This window comes from Dunckerocampus dactyliophorus, chromosome 18, assembly GCF_027744805.1.
Source record: "Dunckerocampus dactyliophorus isolate RoL2022-P2 chromosome 18, RoL_Ddac_1.1, whole genome shotgun sequence".
Lineage (NCBI taxonomy): Eukaryota > Metazoa > Chordata > Actinopteri > Syngnathiformes > Syngnathidae > Dunckerocampus > Dunckerocampus dactyliophorus.
Window position 1 is genome coordinate 9,312,387 of NC_072836.1, and position 25,013 is coordinate 9,337,399.

The window sequence follows — 25,013 nt, forward strand, 5'->3', positions numbered from 1 at the left end:
TGTTCTTAGTTTTTAGTAGGATTTTGTATGAAAAAGTGCAGTAATTAGTAGAAAGTGGGGCTTCTATAGTCCAGCTTGTTCAGATTTCAAACCGCATTTTCGCTCTTAGAGGAATTGATATAACTGGAATAATCTGTTCCATTGTTAAACTGCTGCCGTCTTATACAACCTTATAACAACAAAGGCAATATCCGACTGATATTGTCGGTCAGTATGGGCATCAAAATGTGATATCGCTTCATATCGGTATCAGTTTTTCCTGCCTATAATATTATTGGATTTTGATGACGTCGTGCTCCACACAGCAACAAGCTTGCGAGCTCGGTTCATCTGTGACCTGGAATTATTTCCAAGTTTTGCCTTCAGACTGTAAAAATGCAATTTTCAATGATATTGTGCTCACAGCACCATTTTCAAGTCTGTTTGGATGACTATTACCTATTCACGATTATCACAATTCAACCTGCCCAATAGTAACAGCCCCAGTAACAGTGAAAATGGCAAAAAAAAAAAAAAAAAACCTGCCAGAGTAACATATGAGCTGCCAATCACTATCCCAAGCTGGATGTGGGAAATTTTGAACATCTCCAATCGTTTAAATCCGCAAAGTTACAGAGTCTTAAGCCAACTCCTTTCAGAATAAACATTGCAGAAAAGCCACTGAAAGCTAAAGCAAAAGCTTGCATGATACACGGACATCTTGCATGGCATCATGCATGAGCGTTTTGTGTGATTAAAAGGCGTATTTCCCTTTAAACTTTTGTCAGAAATCCGAGTTGTTCAACGTCTGTTGTATTTAAATATGTTGTGCTGCTCTTTTCACAACCTGCATCCACACAGGACATAAATGTCATGAGATGATGATCCAGGCTGTCATCGAGTTGCTGTATATTTTCTTTGTCAAACGCTCCATATTTTTTGATCTTCAAAGACCTCTCTTTTTGAAATGTAGCCTATGTAGTTCACACCCAGTAATTCACGTCGGGAACACCTAATTAGTGGATGTAATTTGCTCCCACTGAGAGTGTCCAGGTGTACCAGCCTGAGCTTGGACAGGTGCTTCTTCTCATCTCGTGCCAGAGACCAGAAGTGTCAGCACGTGTGCCTTCCTGCAAAACACAGGCCTCTTGTTATTGTCTTAGCACCCTGCGCTACTAACACAAAAGCGCAAGTCTCTTTCCCTTGTGCTCAAATGCACCGCTCTCTGCTCTTCCATCTCTCTGCCATCCCTGTCATCACCCGCCTCTGTTATCATTCAGATCCACTGGCACGCTCCACCTTTAATCAGAGCCCTCTCATCGCCTTTATCAGCCTGCCCATACAGCATTCCATGCTATCATATACACAAATATATAAAGACAATGTATGCATAGAAGCCATATTTCCGTTCAACAAAAAGGGGCCGGAAAAACCTACTTTAGGTGCCTTGTGTATTATGTCGTTTTCACCCGGTGATCCGTACTCGTCTGGATGCGACTATTACTAATCCGGCATAGAGTAGATGCAATTTTTTTTCAAACCGTCAAAAAAAAATTCCAGGAACGTTTCCCTGTGGACAGTAGGGGTGGCAATCTCTGGCCACCTCACGATTCGGTACGATTACGATTCAGAGGCCTGCGATGCGATGATAAAACGATTATCGATGCATCTTGATGCATCTTTTTTTGTGGTTAGTAGTTTGTCAGCTTTTTCATGCATAATTTTTTTCTATCTATAATTTCTTTTTACTCAGTATGTAATACTAAAACAAAGCATATTTGTAATGATCCACATTTAAAATAAATATAAAACAGATTAATTTACTTCCATTATCTTTTAATAATTGGAAGGTTACATCTACCAACAGACTTCCCATTGCACAGAACCAGCAGGAAAAATAAAGTGCACCAGTAGCAGCATGTATAAAATTAACAAACTTCAACATATTCTGAGTTACCAAAATAAAAAAATCTAAGCGATGGGACGCTCTATCTGTGTTCCAAAGTGCGCAACAAAGCACGAAAGCCCTACTTCTCAATAATCGGATACAGCCACAAATCCTTCGCAATAAAAGTTGCGATTGACTTTGTGATTCGCTTCGCCTTTCGCTTTCGAGTCGGGTGGAAAATTAGTTATCACCTGCTCAATGGTTCTCTGGTTGGCAGCAGCTTAAGGTGGTTGTTTTTCGTCCTGGTTCGGGTGGAAACGTGCTATGTAGTTTGTCATATTTGTCGTGTTCCCAAAATATTTTAAGCTTGTTGACAAAGTATGACAAAGCTTGCATATTGCAAGCTCATTTTTACCTTCAGCTACATGAAAGCCAAAGTGCTTCCAGGTGCTTGCTTTAAATCCAACGGGTGCGGTCGGAGTTTACACTCAGCCATTCTGGTAGCGTCTTAGGTACACCACCATAAACTGTCCGGGCGACATTTCTGCTTTTAGTTTTTTTCCCCCTTTTTTTTGTTCCACCAGCACCGATTATTGACATTTATGAATCGGTTAATAATCGTCAATGTCCGCATCGCGGTGCATCTAAGAATCGATTAATTTCCCTCACCCCTAGTGGACAGGACCAAAAAATGCACAGACATTGAGTCAGCAACATGTAGGGTACTTTGTTTGGCGGAAATAACAATATATACTGTATATACTGTGTATATATATATAAAACTCATATTTTAGTACATGTTACAGTACTTAAGCAACTAACTAACAGAAGGTGTCTGGTAAGAAAAAATATATAATTTAATCTTGCTTGGATTTCAGCTTTGCAGTGTACAAATACTATGTACAAATACAGTGTTGATGCATGTCCTTCAAGTGGGGTATGTTGATAGTATAGTTGCTTGCAGTCACAGCTTTAAAGCTCAAACTCTTCAGAAACTGCTGTAGTTGAGATTTTTTTAAAGTGAGAGAAGAAAAGGCAAGGAGACATCTTCTAAGATAGATTCACATGATAAGATTGTTCCCATGCTGCTGCAGTGCTGCTACGACCTTTGGCACAGTTTGTGTAGCAAAGATGTTGTTGCTGTTTGATGACTCACATATCTTGGAGGGGAAATCAGTGTAAAAGAGTTTATTTGAAGTCGACCTCTCCGTAAGTTCAGGCTCGCTCCTAAACAGTTACAGCTAAAGATGCACACTTGAGAACATAGAAAGTTGTGGAATAATGGGGGTCTTATAATGGATGCATGTGTTTATGTGGTCTATAGGTGCACATAGTGCATGAGCTGGAGCAGCAAGTGAGGCAGCAGTCTGTGGAAGTGGAGCAAAGCAATGCCTTGCATCAGAAAGTGACACAAGAGAAGGCCCAGCTGGAGATCCACCTTGCATCCATCAATTTTGAACTGCAGGAGTCTAACAGAAGGTCTGGAGATGTTTGACCAAGAAAGGATAGGATGATGACCTTGATATTGTACCAGTGTGCTGTATTATTATTTTTGAACCACCCGTGATGCTTTGACCTGTCCACAGGTTTATGGTCCTTCAGAAAGAGAAGGATGAACAAAGCGTGCTGTCTGAGCAAACCTTGCAGAAGTTCCAAGACAAACACGAGGCCGACGTGAGCCATTTACGCAAGGAGCACGCTCTGTCTGCAGCTAAGGTAACTCCTGCAGAATGTTACAAGCCACTGGCCACATTTTGCCTAAAGATCTAAGCAGCAGTGCATATTTCATTCATCATTGCATATGCTATCTATTTATCTACTCTTTTCTCCCCGTATTAGAAAATGATGACATTTAAAAGACGAATGGAAAAAGCTATAAGTAATTGTTGAGACATGGAGAGGGGGTAGAATTAAACAAGCTTGTTCCAACTGCTTTTCGGACATGTTGAATTGTGCAATGTTCAAAACAAATAAAAGCATTACCATTACCATAGGGCAGTGGTTCTCAATTATTTTCTGTCATGCGCCCCCTAGGGTCCAGACATTTTTTTACACCCCCTCTGAGATACTATTGACAACCTGTAATATTTATTTATGTGTACAACTGTTTGAGTTGTTGGCACCAGCATAGTTCAAGCATGAATAAAGACATGGACAGACCTGCCAACTTTGAAGAAATTTTCTGAAAGTAGCCCGTCCCCACACCCTCTCACACCTACTTTTTTGAGGGGAAAAAGTTGTAATTTTACAAGAATAATATGTTAACCGGAAGGTTAACTCGCCTGGAGGGTTAATAAATGAATGTCAAAATTCCCATACAATATATAAATAGACCCACCATACATGAATTTGTTAATATAATAAAATATTTGTTAATAATAAAAAAAATACAAATACTTCATAAAAATCCTGGTTAGAAGTCCACCAAATGTAAAAACTAGGGCTGTCAAATGAGTCAAAATTTTAATCAGATTAATCATGGTTTTCAAATGAATTAATCGTGATTAATCACCATGTCACACTATATTACCTTATATTACCTTATCATATTACTTTATCATTTTCCTATGCATTTTAAACTAGCAAAGAGTACATTTGGAATACAGGAAGTGAACAAATGTATTGCAATTGATGTGAAACGGATTAATTAAATGAAATTATTAACTATGATAGACTGCCTCCCACCACCCAGCAAGCTCCGCCCCACACAGCCAGGACGAGCCCCCACCGCCAGAAAGCCACCGGGCCCACAGGGGCAGGCAGCACAAAGACCAGCCCCCCAAGAGCCAGCCCACAGAGCCCTCCCCCCCCCCGGGAAGACCAGGAAGGGGCCGCAGAGAGGCAATCCCAACCAGAAACATGGCGTTGGCAGGCCGGAGGTCAGCCAACCCCTGAGACCGGCGAGAGTTCACACCCCACAAGGGCTGATGGGCACCGGCGGCCACACACCAGCAGGCCCAGAGACAACCCCGCAACCGGAAAGGAGCCTGCCCACGGCAGATGCGCCAGTCCCTCCCGCCACCCCACGCCCCCTGGGAACGGAGCCCAGCCCCGGACACAGGACCGCCCTGCCCAGGGATGACCCCCCACCCACCCGACGGAGGCCCAAGCGGCAGCACCAGCACCAGCCTCCACGGAGCAAACCCCTGTGCCCCCCCCCCAAACCCTAAGTGTCAATTGTGTTATTAAAATTGAGGGGCGACAGAGTCAGAGGCATGCCAGGGGCAAAGGAGCCTCCACAAGGCAACTCCACTCCCCCACCACGCCCGACCATAGACCACCCCACCCAAAGTCCTGTATGTATGTGAACTGGTGCAGCGAAACAGGAAGGATGAGGGCCCCACATGCCCACCCCCCAACATCGCCCAAACCGAGCGGGGAGGACCGAGGACACATGACCGACAGACCACTCACCACAGCACAGGCTCGGGCAAGCTATGGGACGCAGCAGACACCACAAACCACCAACCCCCCAGAGACGGTACCCTCAGCACCCCCAACACCGGAGCCCCACCGGAGGCAGCGTCCACAATGCCACCGCCAAACACCATTTGCCAGCCACACGCCCCAAGGCAGACCTGACCGCCACCAGAACAGCAGGAACCGCGTCCATGTGACACACATACACAGCCACGGCTGGCCAGGGAGCCACAGCATAGCAACCACAAGAGAACCGGGCCCCACAAGCAAGCAAAGCAAGCACCACACGACAGGGCCCATGAGAGGAGCGACCCCCCGCCGGACGCCGAAGCACATGACCCGCCAGACAGCTGCCAGCCAGGAAACAGCCAGCCAGGTGTCTGACTGGCCAGACACCAGCAAGTAGCGGGGACCGCCTGCCAATCCCACCCCCAAGCCTCTCACCAAGGCCACCCCCCGACCACCCCACCCCAGAGTAAGCATCCCCTGGCCGATCCCGGCCAGCGCCACACAGAACACCCTGCCCCCTGCCCGCAAGGACACCCGCTCCCATCCACCCGCGGCCCCCACCCGCCCCACATCCACCACACCACAGCAACCAAAGGGAGAGAGGAAGGGATCCCCCCCACACACTAGCACCACGCACCCCCCATCCCAAAATCAGATGTCACTTATTGAGGGCTATTTTTGGAACCTATCCCCCGTGATAAACGAGGGAACACTGTATTGTTCTTTCTCAGGACTGGATTACAGGGACAGCCGCATATGATTTCGATGTGGAAAAAAAGTTGTTTTTTATATCACGGTCATTTTTTTGTTTGTGTGACTTTGACTTAACTTTAACAAATTTTTTCTTGTAAGATTCTGTCCTTTTTTTTTACTTTGTGCCCTTTTTTTCCTCTCATTACAATTCTTCTCTCTTATCCTACAAATATGGTCATTTCTTTGCCTCTTTACATTTCTCTCTCTTGCAGGCCTCTGAGGTGATGGAGGACTTTGAGAACACTATTGCCCAGCTCAAACAGCAGCTCCTGGTCAGCGAACATCAGAGACAGACACAAGTTAGGGTACGAGACGGGTGCAAAAAGAGATTTGAATTCTTTGCAATGTCACTCATCTACTGTCTCTGTTCAGGATCAGGATTTGAAGCTTCAGCAGGAGAAAGATGAACTGCAGCTCAGCTACAACACAAACGTGCGTGCTCGAACTTGGTCGAACTATCTTGAAAATGGGGATTCAGGTCCAGTAAAGATCAAAGTGTGGACTCTTTTTAGTTTGTTGTTGTAAAATCAGAAAGCGATTAACAGGTGGAGAACATGGACAATGGGACAATGAGTGGGTTAGATCTGTAAGACCAACAACAACGGAAGATGTATTTGAATGTACATCAATATCATGTTATTTAGTCATTTACTCACTAGAACATCAGCGTGGGTATGTAGGTCCAAGCTAAATTCTACAAGTCGTCTTCAAAGCAGCAAGCCACTCATAAACAAGCCACTGTTAATGAGCTGAGCCGGACCAGACTTTTTAGGTTAAGATCGGGTTTAAAGACTGGACCTGCACCTGGGTCATCTTCAAAGTACAGTGGCTTGATACACCTGCAAGAACTTAACAGGCCTCTGCACCACTTCATTCAAGGAGAGGAAGTTAATTGAACCCTTTGTAGATGAAAGTTGTGTCGTATTGATGATTTTCCAATAGTTCAGGCCACATGCTAATAACAACCTTATTGGTCTGTATTCCGCCGGTGGGACATGAAAAGGGCACCATAAATTGTAGTATATAGTTTATGTGCTGCATTTTGATCTTCACTGTTGCTCTCTCTCTCTCTCTCTCTTTCTCCCAGGTTCTAGCACTGCACAGTGAGATGGAGAAAGAGAGAACGGAGGCCATGAGGAAGATAGCCAAACTAGAGGATGCAGTCAGGTACAGTAAGACAACAGTTTTCTTCACAGTATCTCATAAGCATTTTTTTAATACTTCTCAATGGACAATACTATAGAAATGAAACTTTTGAGTAGTCAGTAAAGGTTGGATAGAAGCATAGACTTATTATCCACTGAAGATAAGTCAACTGAAGAGAGATACAGTGATTAAATGCCAGCTGAAATGTGATTGTTGTACTTGATCTATACCACTGGTTCTCAGCTGGTTTGTGTCTAATTTCTCAAATATGATTAAATTTTAAATTTTTATAAATGTTTGAGGTAGTGCAAAAGAACAGTGCCGAAGAATACGTTTTTACCCACAAACTCAAAATTATTTTAGTAAAATGTGTCCCTAAAGGCTTTCTATTTTGCTGCCAACATGTACTCATTGTACTTATTTTTTGTGTTAGGCACGCATTTTGACCTGTAATTACGCTTGTACATTTTGTTGCTCTGTTTGTACGAATTTGCCCTTTTTTGGAGTTGCTCACGGCGAATCAGAGCGCTCCTCTTTTATACCTGCGTCCTGCAGCTGCTACTCCTAGCAAGTGCTTGCAGTTCACTAAAATTCAGTCAGTGCCTGAAATCAAATAACATTTTTCCAAGGTTGGCGAGCTCAGCAGCTTCTCAAGAAGGACTCCAGTTGAGTTCCATTTCAGAGCCTTTATGTTGAAGCTCTGTTAAACTAAACCTACAGAAATAAAAGTATGTAATTTGTAACTTACATATAATACAAAATCATTTCTCTGTGACGTGCAACATAAATTAAATGCATTATTAAAAATGCACTAGCTCGATGGTAATTTACATTGAAAATGTTATATTTGTGCTAACGATTAGCATTAGCGATTTTACACGGCAATTTCGAACACCTCTAAATATGTGATTTAAATAGATAAGTAAGATGCAAATTCCACATAAACAAAATGAAAATTTACAGTCAAACACTTTCTAAGGCTCAACAACAGACAGGTATGGCACATTCAGCATCTTACAAGCTTACGTTGTCGGCCTTCTATGACAGTGGGTTTAAAATTGCGCTACAGAGCACTGTCGCAACTTATAGAAGGGTTAATAGAAGACGCACCGCTGCATAAAAATCCCCTTCCGAATAAAAGCGTAAGATTAAGACCCATGACCCACTAAAAACGGGTGGATCGCGCCCCGCCAGTTGAGAATCGGTGCTCGATACCCACACAGGCCGTATTTCTCTCCTCAATACTGAAAACATGGGCATGGAAAAATCAGTTCAGAACATTCTGAGCGATTCTCCCATCCCTTTAAAATAAATTTATCAAATTTAAATTATAATTATAAATTGTATTTTCAAAATAACAATGATGAATATAATCAATTTAAGACTACGGTACGTAATATACCCATCCTTAAATATGATATTTTTTGCTACATGAAAAGCATTTGCTCTGAGTTCAATCACATATTTTAAGCCTTTATTATTTCACACTGTATTAGGAGTTGTTTGTAGCTCTTTGATCAGAAGAGACCAGTCACGATTAATCCTGATTTGAGGTGGAGTTTTTTCATTAACAAGGCAGTGCACTATATTTTCTTTGAAGCTTTTTAATATTTCTGTGAGTGCTGTGGGACCTGAGAGTCTGAAAACTGTGATGAGAGGACATACAGATCAGAGCCTGGTGTAGAAACTCTGAAAAGCTGATAGACACAGGGGCGTTTTATTATTACTTCCACGCAGACAGAATGTTAATGCTAGGGTGACGCATAAATACGGCCATGTGACGCATAAATACGGCCATGTGAAAAATTAAGGCACCCCCTATGGGTTGTGGTCAAAATGGTTTGGATGGCATGCTCACGTTCATGTACAGCGTTCCCTCGTTTATCGCGGGGATAGGTTCCCAAAGTAGTATAAGTGAAATCCGCAAAGTAGTCAACTTTATTTTTTTACAGTTATTACATGGTAAATGGTCTTTCACTCGCATAGCACCTTTCCACCTCCAAGGCACTCGAAGCGCTTTGACACTGCTGGCACATTTACCGACTGATGACGCAGCATCAGGAGCAAATGGGGGTTCAGTATCTTGCCCAAAGACGCTTCGACACAATTACGGGAGGACGGAGGACCTCTCTTGTTTAAACACTCCCAAAGAAGTTGAAACCTTCATTTCAATTTTAATGATCAACCTACTAGGTTGGACACTCCTCTGATTGTGCCTCTTCGTCCTGGCTCCTGTCGTCGTATTTCACTCACACGGTTAGCTTCTTCTGTTTCTTCTGTTGTTTACAGTATTGGCGCTGAGCAAGCAGCTCACACGGTTAGCTAGTTTGCTAGCCATGACCACAACAGGCGACGGCACAAAGGAGATTGATTGACAATGGTCTACAGCCAATCAGGACGCAGGAGACAATGGGCGGGGTAGACAGAAGAGAGAGAATAGAGAGACACTAAAGCACAGAACTACAACGCTCAACTTCCTACAATGCAATTCTTCTTAAGCACTAAAATTGCACTAAAAAATCTGTGAAACAGCGAGTCTGCGAAGGGTGAACCGCGATGGAACGAGGGAACACTAATACAGATATCCTCAAAGTTTTATAATGTTTAAACGAATGGTCAATAACTATTGGACAAGTAAGTCTAAGTCACACACACACACATGCCCCTGCAAAGACGTTTTGCCATATGGCGGCCATGTTTTTACACCAATCTTGCTCAAATTTTACACACATGTGCGTGTCAGTCCCCTAAAGGTGTGTACCAAATTTGGTGCAATTTAAAGCAGGGGTGTCCAAAGTGCGGCCCGGCGGCCATTTATTGCCAATGACTGCTTTTTTTTATTGGCCCTCGGCACATTCTAAAAATACGATTTAAACAATAAAAATTAAAAAAAACAACAGCAAAAATTGAAAAAAAACTGTAATTTTACAGGAATATAGACAAAAAAATTAAGGGAGTGAAGTTATTATATTAACAGGAAAAAATAGCATGAAGTTGGAATATTATAGGAAAATAGTTTTAATATAAGGAACAAACCAAACTAAGAATTAAGTTGAAATTTTAGGATAATTAGTTTGGGTGAATGCGACAATGTTATGATAATAAAGTCAAAAATATTATTAGAATACGTCATACTAGTATAAGAAAAAAATTTATATTTCTGTGCCCTGCTGTTTGTCTCTGTGCCATTTCGTTTTACAGTAGCACAACACCCCCCACTTATCCAGCAGTACTTTCACTACAAAGCGGAACATTAAGGGGAAGGCATTATTTGTTCACAAGCAGATTACAGTTCTATTGGTAGAATTTAGAATGGGTTCTATGCAATAAATACTCAGACTAAGCCCATTCAAAATCCTCAGGCCCATTTCAAGCCACACACAGTCCAGTCATGGTGCCGTCATTCACCCTTGAGAGATATGCCAGTCGTTGGAGGAAAGATATTTACTTTGAGCATGGATGTTTTTTCTTTTTCGGATCATCCCTTATTGCATATATTTTACTAATATATATGCACACATCTTTGTGTTCAATTTTATAATCTACTTTTTTGACAGTCTCTTTGTGTGAGTATGAAAAACGCTTTTCCCACTTAGTATTCAGCGTAAAGATCACAAGGTGACATTTGATGCTTATGTCCGCTTATTGTTTGCGCTTGTCAAAGTCCGCCCGGCAACAAAAGCTTTAAAACAGCAGACACAGCCGCTGTTGCATTAATGACGCTCGCTGTTAGTATCACTAAAGAGTCAAGTCGATGCCTCATTTACTGTTAAGCACCCAGAAAGTGGCCCATCAGGCTACTGGCTAATGAAGTGCTCAGCTTGATGTCTGCTTTACCTGCCTGCCTGCCTGCCTGCTACCGTGGCAACAGCAAAGGCCTTTCAAGGCGATCCAGGAAAACTTCAAAGTCAAAGCGAGACCGCCTGTGTGTGTGTATGTGAAGATGGAAGGATGAAGGATAAAACTAAACAATCTCCTCAACGTGCCAGCTAGGCAAATTAGGTGTGGTTGGGAGTCTTTTATGTAAACAGGCTGTGTATTATTATTTGTATTGTGAATTTTTCTTTTATATTTTGATACTATTGGTTTTTTGCATCGCTTTCCAGACTTTTTCCTGGTCTACACCAACCTTTTTCCTTCTGATGCAAAAATATCACCTGTCCCGTCATGCAAATAAGCATCGGTGCATCATTCTGAGTTTTAGGTCTGTGTTTCTATAGCAACAACAACAGAAAGCACTACAAGGCCTAAAGACAATAACGTATTTTCTTCTTCCAACCCAGCATGCTTCAAATTATCATTGGACAGTAGCATAAGGTTAGAGTGATTTACCACAGATTTTGGGGGTGCAGCGATGGAAAGTATTTTTACAGCTACAGTGGAAACTTTGTTAGCGTCATTAGTTCGTTGTAGAAGGTTTGACTCTAACCGAAATGGACACTAACCAAATAAATTTTCCCATAGGAAATAATGTAAATCTGTATGCCGCCTCTCACCCAAAGTCAGCTGGGATAGGCTCCAGCATACCCCCGCGAGGATAAGCGGCAGAGAAAATGGATGGATGGATGGAAATAATGTAAATCCAATTAATCAGTTCCAGAAAGACAAAAATATTAATGAAAAACATGTTTTTATAGTTTTGCAATTATAGTTTTACATGCAGAAAACACATTGAAATGCGTATAAATACATAGTGTAAATGATGAATGAATGAGCATGAAATGCATGAACATTTAAGGTTACTTTTACCATCACTGAAGACGTGACTTTTGACATGCCTGTTCCCAAAGACATAATGTGGTAGCGAGATCAACACCTTCCTCTTCAACACCATCTTCTTGTTTTGCCATGAATTATTTCTTGAATTCAATAGTGTTTCTCACCTCGATAACCCAATATGGAGCCAAAGTTGCGAGGACCAGCATTTTAATAAAGAAAGTGAGAAACGTTTTATGATATTATGAGTTATAATGCCAGTTTTGAGATAATGGTGATCGATGAAGCAGTCATCAAGCAACTGTTGAGCACCTATGGCAAGGGTGTCATTCATTGACCCTTGGCACATTTTAAAAATACAGTGGTGTGAAAAAGTGTTTGTTCCCTTTCTGATTTCTTATTTTTTGTATGTTTGTCACACTTAAAAGTTTCAGATCATCAAACAAATTTAAATATTAGTCAATGACAACACAACGGAACCCAAAATGCAGTTTTTAAATGAAACTTTTTATTATTAAGGGAGAAAAAAATTCCAAACTTATATGGCCCCGTGTGAAAAAGTGATTACCCCCCTGTTAAAACAGACTGTAACTTAACTGAGATTAATTGGGATATATAAGTCTGGAAAAGGTTAAAGCCATTTCTACAGCTTTGGGACTCCAGTGAACCACAGTGAGAGCCATTATCCACAAATGGCGAAAACATGGAACAGTGGTGAACCTTCCCAGGACTGGCCAGTCAACCAAAATTATCCCAAGGCGACTCACCCAATAGGTCACAAAAGACCCCACAACAACATCCAAAAAACTGCAGACCTCACTTGCCTCAGTTAAGGTCAGTGTTCATGACTCCACCATAAGAAAGACACTGGGCAAAAATGGCCTGCTTGGCAGAGTTCCATGATGAATACCAGGCCTGAACAAAAAGAACATGAAGGCTCATCTCAATTTTGCCAGAAAACATCTTGATGATCCCCAAGACCTTTGGGAAAATATGCTGTGTCTGACGAGACAAAGGTTGAACCTTTTGAAAGGTATGTCATATTACATCTGGTGTAAAAGTAACACCGCATTTCAGGGGAGAAAAAAACATCATACCAACAGTAAAATATGGTGGTGGTAGTGTGGTGGTCTGGGGCTGTTGCTTGATTGCTTGATTGCTTGATTACAGTTGTTGCTGCTAAGGGTGGCCCAACCAGTTATTAGGTTTAGGTGACAATCACTTTTTCCACACAGGGCCATGTAAGTTTGGATTTTTTTTCTGCCTCAGCAATAAGAAATTTCATTTAAAAACTGAATTTTGGGTTGAGTTGTGTTGTCATTGACTAATATTTAAATTTGTTTGATGATCTGAAACAATTAAGTATGACAACATTCAAAAAAATAAAAAATTAGGGAGGAGGCAAACACTTTTTCACACCACTACAATTAAACAAGAATATTTAAAAAAAAACAACAGCAAAAATGGGAAAAAAAGATCAGTAATTTTACAAGAACAAGGATTGTAATATTAAAAGAGTAAAGAAAAAACAGCAAGTTCGAAAAAAGTCAAAACAAAGTTGCAATTTTTGGAAAATTTGGTTGGGAATAAGCTATGATATTATGATAAAGTAAAAAATATTACAAGAAAAAAATGTACAATAAGAAAGTGCAGTGAGTAGTATGCAATCGTTGGTGTAAAAGTTTGGACACCCCTTATCTAAGGAATATTTTTGCAATCTCCCAGTTTATTTATTTGAGTGATATTAAAAACTTGACTTAAAAAAAGATTCATTTGTGGGGAGTTTTGTCTCATTTTTGGAAAGTCTTATATTCGGGTCAGTACGGTATATGCGTTATAGAGATAGTTATTACAGAACGCTCGTTAGTGTAATGCACTATTGCTCAACTAGCCAACATTTTCATACATACAATACACTCATACTGGGACTTGCAAGTGTATGTATGTGAAACTTCATTTTCACTCTTCACTGTCTGTAACATAAAACTCTAGCTTGAATCCCATATGGATCGGAGCCTTTGTACTGCTAAATAACCAATTTGACTGTTAAGTAATTGTTTGGTCTCGCATGCTACTCGTAAAGGTGTATCGTGTGTGTGTGTGTGTGTGTGTGTGTGTGTCTGCGTGTGTGTGAGAAGTTCCACTACATCTGCGTGTATTTGAAGCTGCCTTATCTTCCCCAGCATTGCTCTCCCATGACAGGTTGGGCTGATGGGAGGAAGGCAGGCATGGAGGTGTATAGCGATGGCAGTCCACAGAGAGGGCTCCAGGGGGCTAGTCAGCAGATGTTTATTTAGCAGGCTTTCAAGAGCTGAGCTGCAGGTACGGAGGTATGGATCGTGAATATTGGAAAAGCCTCAACCGGGGGTCAATATTTTCCTCCCATGGAAACTGCTACTGAAAGGGCTTATTTGGAGGTTCAATACCACCAACCTGACACGAAGAAAAGCGAAGGTTCCTTACTGCATGACAATCCAGCAAATGTTAAGTTGAGCTGGCACACATTCATTTTGACTTTTATATCATAAATCAGTGTCCAAACTTTTTCCAGGGCTGCATACAAAAAAATCCAAGCATGCGGGGGGCCACTTATATTTCACTTTTTGTAAACCAAGCCAAGAAGTTATATTTATAGCGAAGAGGTTACCTATATTTAAAGCTTTGTGTTATTGGTGACAAAGCTTATTTCTTACTCATTTTCCTTTTTTGCTGTTGTTTTTTTTTTTTTAATTTACAAATATTTCAACTTTCTTCTCATATTTTTTTCTTCTGAATGCTATGATTTTATTCACATAATATTTTGACTATATTCTCGTAATGTTATGACTTTTTCCCAACCTCATTTTGTGAAAACCGCAACTTTATCTTTATCTTTGTTTTGCTTAATTCCCGTTGCAGTACAATTTAACAAAAACAATCCGTCTTTTTCTTTAGTACTTCAACTTTATGCTTATCAATTTAATTTTTTTTTCATAACATTACAACTTGTTCATGCATTACATGTTTTCTCTTTAATATTATGACTTTATGTTTATAAAATTACTGTTCTTTTTTCAATTTTGACTGTTTTATTTAGCGTTCTTGTTTTTCATAAACTTTTATTTTATTTTATTTTATTTTTTTAGATTGGGCTGAGGGCCAATAACAAAAAAAAACTGTTTTTTTTTTTTTTTTTTACATTTTTGCTGTTTTAATTTTTCTTGCTTTTTAAAAAAATTGTAATTTAATTCCATTATTTTCATGAATGTGCTGAGAGCCAATAAAAAAAAAATGACACAGGCCACACACTGTCATAAATAGTCAATACTTAATTGCTTTTATTTGCAGAAAACCCACTGGACTCTTCATTAGGGGCATCTCCACAATTTAACACAATAAAAAAATCAGCCTTTACATAATAATGCAACAATTTTATTGATTATTATTATGTTGCATGCTTATTATGTTGCAAACTAAAAGGACAAACATAAACATGTTCAAATAATGCCAGCATGACTGCAGTTCTTGTACTGGATCTCATACAATTGTACAGCTGTACCTAATGTTTTGTCAGCTGTGGGCACAAATTCTGCCTAATACTTGTGTCATTCCTTGTCTTCTATTTTTCTCATCTAGCAAGTCTTGTGCGCTCACTTATTTGTGGTCCGTCTCTCATTCTGCATTTGTCTTCTTGGCTTTTCTTCTTTTCTCCCCGCTCCCTTTCTCTTTCTCTGGGGATGCGGATGAAAACCAAGCCTGGTTTATTTTCTTCTTCAGAGGACGCTGAATATTTCAGTTTTGTATTTTCTTTCTTTTTATGTGCTCCCTCTTTCCGTCTTTCTCTCTCCCTCTGTCTCTCTCGCTCTTTTTATTTTTTTTATCCCATGCCGCTTTGATGTGTCTGTGGATTCGTTATCATTCCATTTGGATGAGTTCACAGACGCATATGCGCACACTCACACACTCGCAAATGCTTTTTTACAGCTAGAAAACCAAAGGTATCCATGTTTAAGAACGCTTTCTGGTCTGGTGTTTGTCAGTTGTTTCCATGCAATGCTCCTCACACACCACATCTTCTGGAACTCATACTTTTCTTTCTTAAAAAAAAACTAAAGAAATGCCTCTAACGAATAAAAAAAAGCAATCAGTAGTCTGTGCTCTGACAAGAACGATGCCGTAGATGGCAATGAAATGCCTTTATAGTAACCCACACGCGATAGGCAATTATATTTTTCCTGCTAACTGCCTTTAAACTCTTAGTACAATGTTGTTGTTATAGCCGAATTTCCACTAAGCGGTACAGTTTAGCACCGTTTGCCATGGCATGGTTCTCATCAGGAACCAGTAGCCACCATTCATCTGTGTACCAAAGCATACCTCTGTGACTGGAACACCAATGAAGGGATACTGAAAAGTGGGACAATTCGGGTTGGATATTTTGAGGCCGTTTAGAATGGAAACAAAATAAAATGTGTATCATACTAAGATTATGTCAACACGAATACAGATTTTTTTTAAACACATATTTTTCTATGCATTTTGAGCCTTTGTCCACACGGAAACGTAGGTTTTTTCCCTTAAAAACTGAGTTAGGGTTAAGATTTTGGAAAACTCCAGCTTCAGCGTATGTGTGTGGACGGCGTTTGGCTTGTTGCTGACAGATGATGTAATAATTATGCGCTGTCATTTCCACACTAGATCGGTATCATTTAATGTGTTCAATGGCAAACATTACATTGCTGGTTTTAAGCATACTGAAAAGACTTTGTGTGTGTTTCATAGTGAACATACATCTACTTTTGCTTTACTTTGATGAACAAAGGTGCCATTATGGGCTTCGGAGGACGCCGCTGTAGCTAAAACTGCTACGAGGCTCCCGCCAACGACGGCTGGTGGGACAACTTTGACAAGCATGTTGTTAAGAATCGGAAGAATGGCGTGAGAATGTTCGCATGGCAAGGACATTGTGATTGTGATTGTGTTTGACTGAGCTTCTTCACCCGTGCACTGAAAGCTTCCCTTTCATAAATGCCTGTTTTGTGCTACATAACTGCTGTCGTGGAGGCAATTGAACAGGGACAATTTGCCGGTCACACGGAATTGTTTCAGCGTCACAGCTGATGGAGTTCTGTCTTGACAAATAAAATGAACTACACTTCAAAGCATGGTAATGATAATCAACATCTGCTCGATTTTAAGAAAGAACATATGTTTCATGCATTTTCAGTTTTATATTCAATACATTTTGCTGATAAATTTGAAATAAACTACCGAAAAGTAACGCTACTAGGAAATGCTTGAAATGGACATCAGAAATGCTCAACAGCAGCATCGAGATTGTAAATGAAGGCGCGGAGGAATACGAGCTAAGCTCAAGCAAACACCGCACAGCCTCCCCTTACCGAGCATTTTCCTTGCGAATGTACGGCCTTTAGTGAATAAAATGGACGAGTTACGACCCGCAGTAAGACACTTTTGGGCTGCAATGTCATCATTTTCACCGAGACGTGACTAAACAGCGACGTACCAGACAAAGCTTCTGAGCTAGCCGACCGCCACACACTGATAGAACGGCGGCTGAAATCCAAAGGCAGAGAAGTGAACTCTTTTTGTGTCACTCAATAAAAAAAGGTACTGTTGTTGCACACCTGCCATGTGTGTTTGTTTATCTTAGTGTTAGAGCCTTTTTCTTTAAGGTGGAAAGTTGCAAATGAGATCTGTTTATTTGTAGGGATTGCCATTAGAAAAAAAAAAAAGAAAACAATATTTGACTAGTGGTCGATTATGGACAAAATCTCACGAATCTGATTCGACTATGAAAATCTTTAGTCGAAGACAGCCCTAATCTGCATTACATGCATGATACCACAAATGTCATTTACATTCCTGACTGTATATTGCATGTTTCTGTATTGAGCAAGTGGTCACCTTACTTTGGAAAGTGTCGGAATCGTTGCACCCACTTTGCCTTGCAGGCAGGTGACTAGAAGCCCCTTCACCTTCTACACATTGCTCTCCTTACCTCGCTCTCTTTCTCTGCCCTTTTAAACAGCCGTTTAGAACTCAAGGATGAGAGGACTTCCTCTTTAGGGAAGGCACATCTTTAATTTGAGCCTCCTCTCCTTCCACTTTTCTGACCAGGGATCCATTTAAAGCCAACAGGCCGCCCTGGTGCTGGCACTCCTTGGTCTTTCTCTCCCTCTCTCTCGCTGCCAGGCCTCCCCCGAGTCTTTTTCTCTGTCCTCTCATCTCGCCCTCATTGCTCTGTTATTGACGGTGACATGCTGTCTACCACCCTTATGACCACACACACTCAACACAGAGGGGTTATTTTTCCCAGGAATGGCTGTCGGTTCCATGCGGTCACGGAGGCTGTGCAGCTTTTGGAGTATAATATGTTTGAGCGTGTCACATTTTTGAAGTTGGCTGTAGGAAGTTTTTCCCCTGCATCCTTGAGAGGTAAAAGCTCGGTGGCCAGCTAAGTCATTCTGTGAGTTGTCAGTCACATGTCAAGTTTGGGATGGTTGCTCCTCAACAAAGACCATTGTGGGTCAGTACTCGAGTCCAGACCAAAAATGTAAAAAAGGTATTTGATACGCACTTTCGATTAGTGTTCACACTCTGTCATGGGAACAAAGACTGTTTAGTTTGGTTACGTTTATTAGGGATCTCCCATTCTTAGGTCCTGGACTTCAAACTCCTGTAGCGTCTGCCTGACTGGAGGAGTGTGAATAATGAGTGTTGTGGATGTGTGCTCTCCTTGATGAGGATGTTTGTTCTTCACAGGGCTCGAGATTTATAAATGTGAGTCAGCCAGGTGTGCAGTAAAGAACTAGTGCATAAAATAATGGCTTGATTGGGCAGCTTTCATGACACATTACATGACGTAACTCAAATATTCCAAATCAAAGTGTCATCTCCTGGGTTAAATACACAGGTTATTTTTACTTTCTGCTTTATTTACCAGCTTAGATTTCACCATAATCTTCTAAAATACAATATACTTTTTAGAGAGAGAGAGCACTTCCAGTGCATTTCTCTTACATACTTGCCCTTTCTGCATTTTTATTGTCATTTTATAACAGTGGTCCGTGTCTTTGGTCCATGTAGTGTTCAAATTTGAGCTCAGGTGAACCGAACTGCACCAGATGTCACTTGCAAGCAGACCAAGACTCATCTGTCCAACAGTCTGTCTGCTTGCTTTATGCACACCAGAGTTCGGATAATGGCACTCAGACTTGACCGGATCAACTGTACTAGCAGAGCAAAAGCACCAGAGTTAGTTTTACCAAAAACACGCATGAAAAGTGTGAATGCACCCTTGTGCACACTTCTGTGAGCGCTCATGCGATGCACACTAAATTCATTGCCGCTCTTTTTTCGAAGAGCTTTTTTCCCATCATCACATTCCTGTTCTTCCGTTGTAATCTCTCTGCATATCCTTTTGTGTCTTTTTGAGCCTTCTAGGCAGCCATGCATTGATTAATAATTACAGAGTACACAAAATTGGGAGCGGGAAGAAGAAAAAAAACTATTTCTTTGTCGTTTGATGTCCAACATAAGAGAGACCAAAATTACAAAGAGACACAACTCTATAAAGATGTGAGAAAGCTTACATATTCTGTTTTAAATCCTCTGCCCCCATTCCTTTTCCTTTATGTTCTTCCTCCTTTATGAACGGCACACACACACAGACACACACACTTGATAGTCCGTTAAATACACATTAATGTGTAGAACTGTATCTTAGTGTTCCCTCACCCCCTTTTGTGTAGCTGGTTTGAAATCACTTCCTGCGAGCTCAAAAAACATATTCTTCCTCCCGCTTGTCCGCCTATGGGGAATAATTAATCATGCACATTCAGAGTATTTATTTAGAAGGACATTAAAAAAAGAAGTTGTACAGTGGTAGATGCATACGAACAGTGATAGCCCTGTCCAGATTTGTTGCATCTCTGCATTGAAGTCTACTTCCAAGCTTAAGTTACATTAAACGGACCTTGTAAGCAACAACTTGAATGCATCTGTAAAGCCCATCAAGACCTACGGAATATTTTGTGATTGGTGTGACCTTTAATTACTGCAGCATTTCTGTTCAAAATACTGCATGTGAGCCGCGCCCACTAAATTTAAAGAGAAAAAACCGTGGCCTTCTCCCGGCTGGGCATGGCCGGAACACCTCACTAGAGAGGCGTCTGGGAGGCATCCGGACTAGATGCCCGAGCCACCTCAACTGGCTCCTCTCGATGTGAAGGAGCAGCGGCTCTACTCCGAGCCCCTCCCGGATGACTGAGCCCCTCACCCTATCTCTTAGGTTGAGTCCAACTACCCTACAGAGGAAACTCATTTCAGCTGCTTGTGTCCGCGATCTCGTTTTTTCGGTCCCAACCCAAAGCTCATGACCATAGGTGCGGGTGGGAACATAGATCCATCGTTGAATTAGAGCTTTGCCTTCCGGCTTCACCACAAAGGTCCAAAGGCCGATCCGCCTATCAACCTCACACTCCAACCTTCCCTCACTCGTGAACAAGACCCAGAGATACTTTGACTCCTACTTCTGGGGCAGGACCTCATTCCCAACCTGGAGGGAGCAATCCACCCTTCTCCGACTAAGAACCATGGCCTCGGATTTGGAGGTGCTGAGTCTCATTCCAAAAGCTATTTAAACAGTAGGCTGCTAGAAAAGTCATTCATGGCCGTCTTCCACCTACTGGGAACTAAAAACACTAGTCTTCTTTATCAAATTAGCCATTCATCTTCATCACACAGTCGTCCAGTCTTTCAAAACCCTTTGGTGATAGTGGATGGCTGGCGGGCCGAGCAGTCCAAACAGAAGTTGTAGTAATTCTACATTTGATCAGACCCTACTTAAGATGTGTCAGCGATCGCTGCATAGACTTCAAAACGTGATGTTAGCTGCCACTTCTCTCGTCCACGTCACTACTTCGCAAAGTTGCACTCTAAGCATCATGGAAAGTGTAGTTTTAGCCATAAATTAGCCGCATCACTGTACAATTCGCAGGGTTCAAAGCGTGAGACAAAAGTAGCGGCTTATACACCGGAAATTATGGTATTATTAAAGCTAGAGATGAGAACGATCCAATCCAGTATTGGTATCCAGTTGTGATACCAGTGTAATTGACATTTGTGTTATCACCTGCAGAGACTGTATTATTTTGGTTGCACATTGAAGCAAACAGAGCTATGGAAATGGAATTGTTTCGATATCGGCAGAAGTCCCAATTCGGGATCAGATTGGAAGTGGAAAAATGTGGATTGGTGCATCCCTAATTAAGGCTGCCACATTATAATTTATTTATTGCAGTAACATGTGCCTAGAGCCTGTTTATGAGCACCAAACCTGAGAAAAATTTCACGAATTTGCTCCACTTTTGAGGATACCAGAGGTCAAATGGTCGTTTTTGAAGTTCTAGGTTTTTATGATGTCGTGAGTAAAAAAACAAATTTCTTGAGTAAAAAAACAAATTTGCTGTAAGTTTGGTCATTTTGGGGGGTTTTTTCAGCGAATGGGCTAACCTAGCATGATGTTGCTATTAAAATGTGACTGTAATGTTAGAACTGTACCTCCTCACATAGCTATGCTAGTGTTGCTAAATTTTGTGTCCTCCTGTCCCACTCCTTAATGGGATGTTGTTGTATGTGATACATGGCATCTATTACTTAGTGTAGAGTTGAAAGTGGATAAAGTGCACTATAGCTCTTCTTGGAGCCACTCACTCTGTTGGTGACAGGCGTGGGCAAACGCAGCTCATTAGCATTAAAGCTGCAGACACGCAATTCCCTGTTCCCCGTTGGGCTCACTAAAAGCACTTTTAAACCGTATAAATTCCAGCATCAAGGCTGGATTTTAGCCAATACACCATTGTAGGACTTCTGAGACTTATTTAAAATTGTTGAAAAATATTATAATATGGGACCTTTAGCACTGTCAGCCTTGCTTGACTCTGAAATGTGGCGTACAAAAATAACACCTTCCAGCTTCCAACCTGGAGACTTGACAGCTGCTCGCTGCCGTTGTATGGGATGTTGCGACTCCTGCATGCTCTTGGCACTGACAGCGCTCAGTATGCCTGTCAGTCTTCTCAGTTTGCAACTATATGACCTGACATTTGCCAGCAGTAGCAGTGCTATAACTGTATGGAAGACACAAACACACACACACAACGTGTCAGAGGCGATGGATGCTGTCAATTGCATTCAGAAATTTATTTTGCCGGCATACAAATCAACAAATACTGATTTGAAGATGGAATTTTCAATATGTAAAGACAAACATACACACTAACATTGCACGTGCAAAATATTTGTTTCTTGTTGTCTCTTCAGGCTGTGCCCGGCCAAGCACCATCATTCGTATTTTATTGTTTCAGTGTATTTCAGTGGCTAGCCTATTTTTACACTTGCATGACCGTTAAAAATATTAAATGTTACTTAAAACATTGCCTGTCCAGTGATTTTTTTTCTTTGCCATGCAAAGATTGATTTATGGATGGAAACCCTTGCACGAATTGTTGCATGAATGAATGGAATTGATTAAATTGATTTAAATGACTGTACAGTATACAGTATACAGTTTATATATTTTTAAGGTAGCACAATTGGCCAAACTTGAGCTCAAAACTGTCACTACCACCAGCATTTCACCTTTCATGTACTGCTAGTGTAGTGGTTCACATAACTGACTTTCATGCACATGGTTTGGAGTCAATTCCCAGCCAACATGCTGTTCACAAATCCATTGGGATTGACGGCAATCAGATGTATGGACTGCACTGGATAAAGTAGTACTTAGGTGCTTTGATGTTTCCTTTCTGAACCTCTATACCGTATATTGACCTCTGTCCATCTTTGCTTGGCAGAGACATGGAGAGCCAGCTGGACAGAGCCCGAGAGAGCCACAGGGTGCAGATCCAGCAGGCTGACATTGCTCTGGAGCAGTTCAGGAGACAGATGAAGCTCAGCTCCGAGAAGGCCGAGACCGACCTGAAGCTCCAGGTTGGACCCTAACACATGCAACACACATACATAAAGTAGATAAAAGCATAACACAACACAGTACAGTACGGTCACCTGCTTCTTATTATTACCCATGCTAGGGTTAGTTAGTCATATATTCATGCATATAATCCATTTAGTCCTGCATGTGTGCCAAATACGCATACATTTACATTTACGCACATTTAGCCTCCATGTTGTGATTACAGTGGAATGAGCGAGCTGCTGACAACACACATACTTAATTTTTGTTTTGTAGTTGTGGAAGCACAGCCTGACCACAGATGTATGAGGGCGCCACGTTGGCTGAACTGGAATTGTTTTTTTTTCTCCATCTTTCTCTCTCTACAGCTAATGGTTCTCTCAATTATTCATCTCTCTCTTTTCCACATCAGTGTGAAGTTGCAAAATATGCCGATACCCTGCTTTTTCACGGAAATCGGCCCGTACTGATCGGTGGCCGATTGATCGGAGCACCTCTCGTAAACATAGAATATTAGGAGTGTAAGGAAACTCTTGGGGTGTTATCTCATGTCTACAGGGCTATAATAACCTTAAAACCCATATTTAGAAAGTCATAGGCTAACCGAAAATATTCCGTTTATTTATATTGAATCCCAATTTGTGGAAATTCACTTATCGCATTTTGGTCTGGAATCAATTAACCGGGATAAACGAGGGACGACTGCAGTGCCCCACTGGGATCCAATATAATTTTAAAAGCCTCTGAAATGTCAGGATAAGGTTCCTCTAAAAGTGTATTTCAGAAACTTTTTCTGAAATTTGAACTGGTAAATATAGCGGAATCAAAAAATTTTTGGTTTGGAATATTTGAGTGTACGTCAAGTATTATGTCACAAAAAGCTGCCATTGAAGTCCTTACTTCATGTATATCTACTGTGCTGCCTTTAGTCCCATGACAAAAATACAAAATAATGTGAACAAAGTACAGTATCTTTTGGTCCGCACCAGGGGCTTCACTTTTAAAGCTTGCGTACGCACAAAACGGGGCCGGAAAGTTGCGCATGCAGTTTTCCACGACAAATATGTCACCTATAAAAAACAAACCTGGCGTGAGAATGTGCACACCGGTACGCACCCTTTATAGCTGGCACTTTTTGGAGACATGTCACGCACATTTCAAGTGGTAAAGTGTTAGAAATAAACATGCAAAGGAAGCCAAAAAAGAATTATCCATTATTGCATGAAAACATCACGCCATTGTTGACTTTGTGGAAAGTGTTATTTGACATGACACTGATGAATATCATTTTGTCATTTATCATAAACACCGTTACGCACGAGTGTATTGTATCCGGACTAAAAGATACATGAAAAACAAAACACAGCGCTTGAATACGTCATTATTTTAATTTATAGTCATGATAGTATTATGTGTTCGATTGCTATTAATTATAACAAACATCAATTAAATAATTTGAGGGATTAAGTTTCTTTGAACAGCTTATCAAAAAAAATATGTTTTTTGTTGCATATGTCAAGTATGTTATCAATAGCAACATTTATTTAGCAGGCACAGCCTTATTTATTTTCGTTTTCCACAAATGAAACATCATCAAATAAAATAATTAATAGTTTGACGCTGTTGATGTCATCATTAAGTTAAATCATTTAAAATTATTATTCATTTTCTGTATAACTTCATCCTTGTTTTCTTTGTGTCCACCTTTAAATGAAAAGGATTTTGCTAAGCTTATATTTATCAAAAATGTAGTATCGATTAGGAAAAATTGAGAAATATGCTCACTAAAAATGGAAATGTGTGCCTTGATACCCGATGTTTTTTTTTGTTTAGTTTTTTTTGCCTTGGTTGGCCGTGCTCCATCATGCACACAGATGGCAGATTGTTTTATTTGTTATGCCACTGCTGTGTCTTCCAAATATCACACTTTTCCAGTATTTCAACCGTTTCCTTGGAAGCCCGCTTCTTCATCCTCGTCGTCTTCCCACCAGCCGGGATTCCAATGTAATCAAGGCCCTTTAAATATGGACGCCACATTCATGAGTCACTTTGCATTGACCTTCTCTGGCGAAGTGGAGGTGTGGAAAGGGCGTAACTTGAGGCGAAGTTGCACATGCGTGAATT

General features: G+C 41.0%; 1 protein-coding gene across 10 annotated transcripts in view; it reads left to right on the forward strand.

The window, feature by feature from the left end:
- The window catches only part of LOC129171096 (axin-2-like), a 159,096-nt gene that overhangs the window by 40,401 nt on the left and 93,682 nt on the right, over nt 1-25,013 (forward strand). For all 10 annotated transcript variants that reach the window (XR_008566735.1, XR_008566733.1, XR_008566736.1 and 7 more), the window contains 6 exons: nt 3,192-3,346; nt 3,454-3,583; nt 6,262-6,354; nt 6,422-6,481; nt 7,137-7,216; nt 22,771-22,906. Coding sequence is in view for 5 of the 10 variants with exons in the window: in XM_054759445.1 (XP_054615420.1) it covers nt 3,192-3,346; nt 3,454-3,583; nt 6,262-6,354; nt 6,422-6,481; nt 7,137-7,216; nt 22,771-22,906 (654 nt within the window). In the remaining 5 variants the exon portion in view is untranslated. The remainder of the gene's footprint in view (nt 1-3,191; nt 3,347-3,453; nt 3,584-6,261; nt 6,355-6,421; nt 6,482-7,136; nt 7,217-22,770; nt 22,907-25,013) is intronic.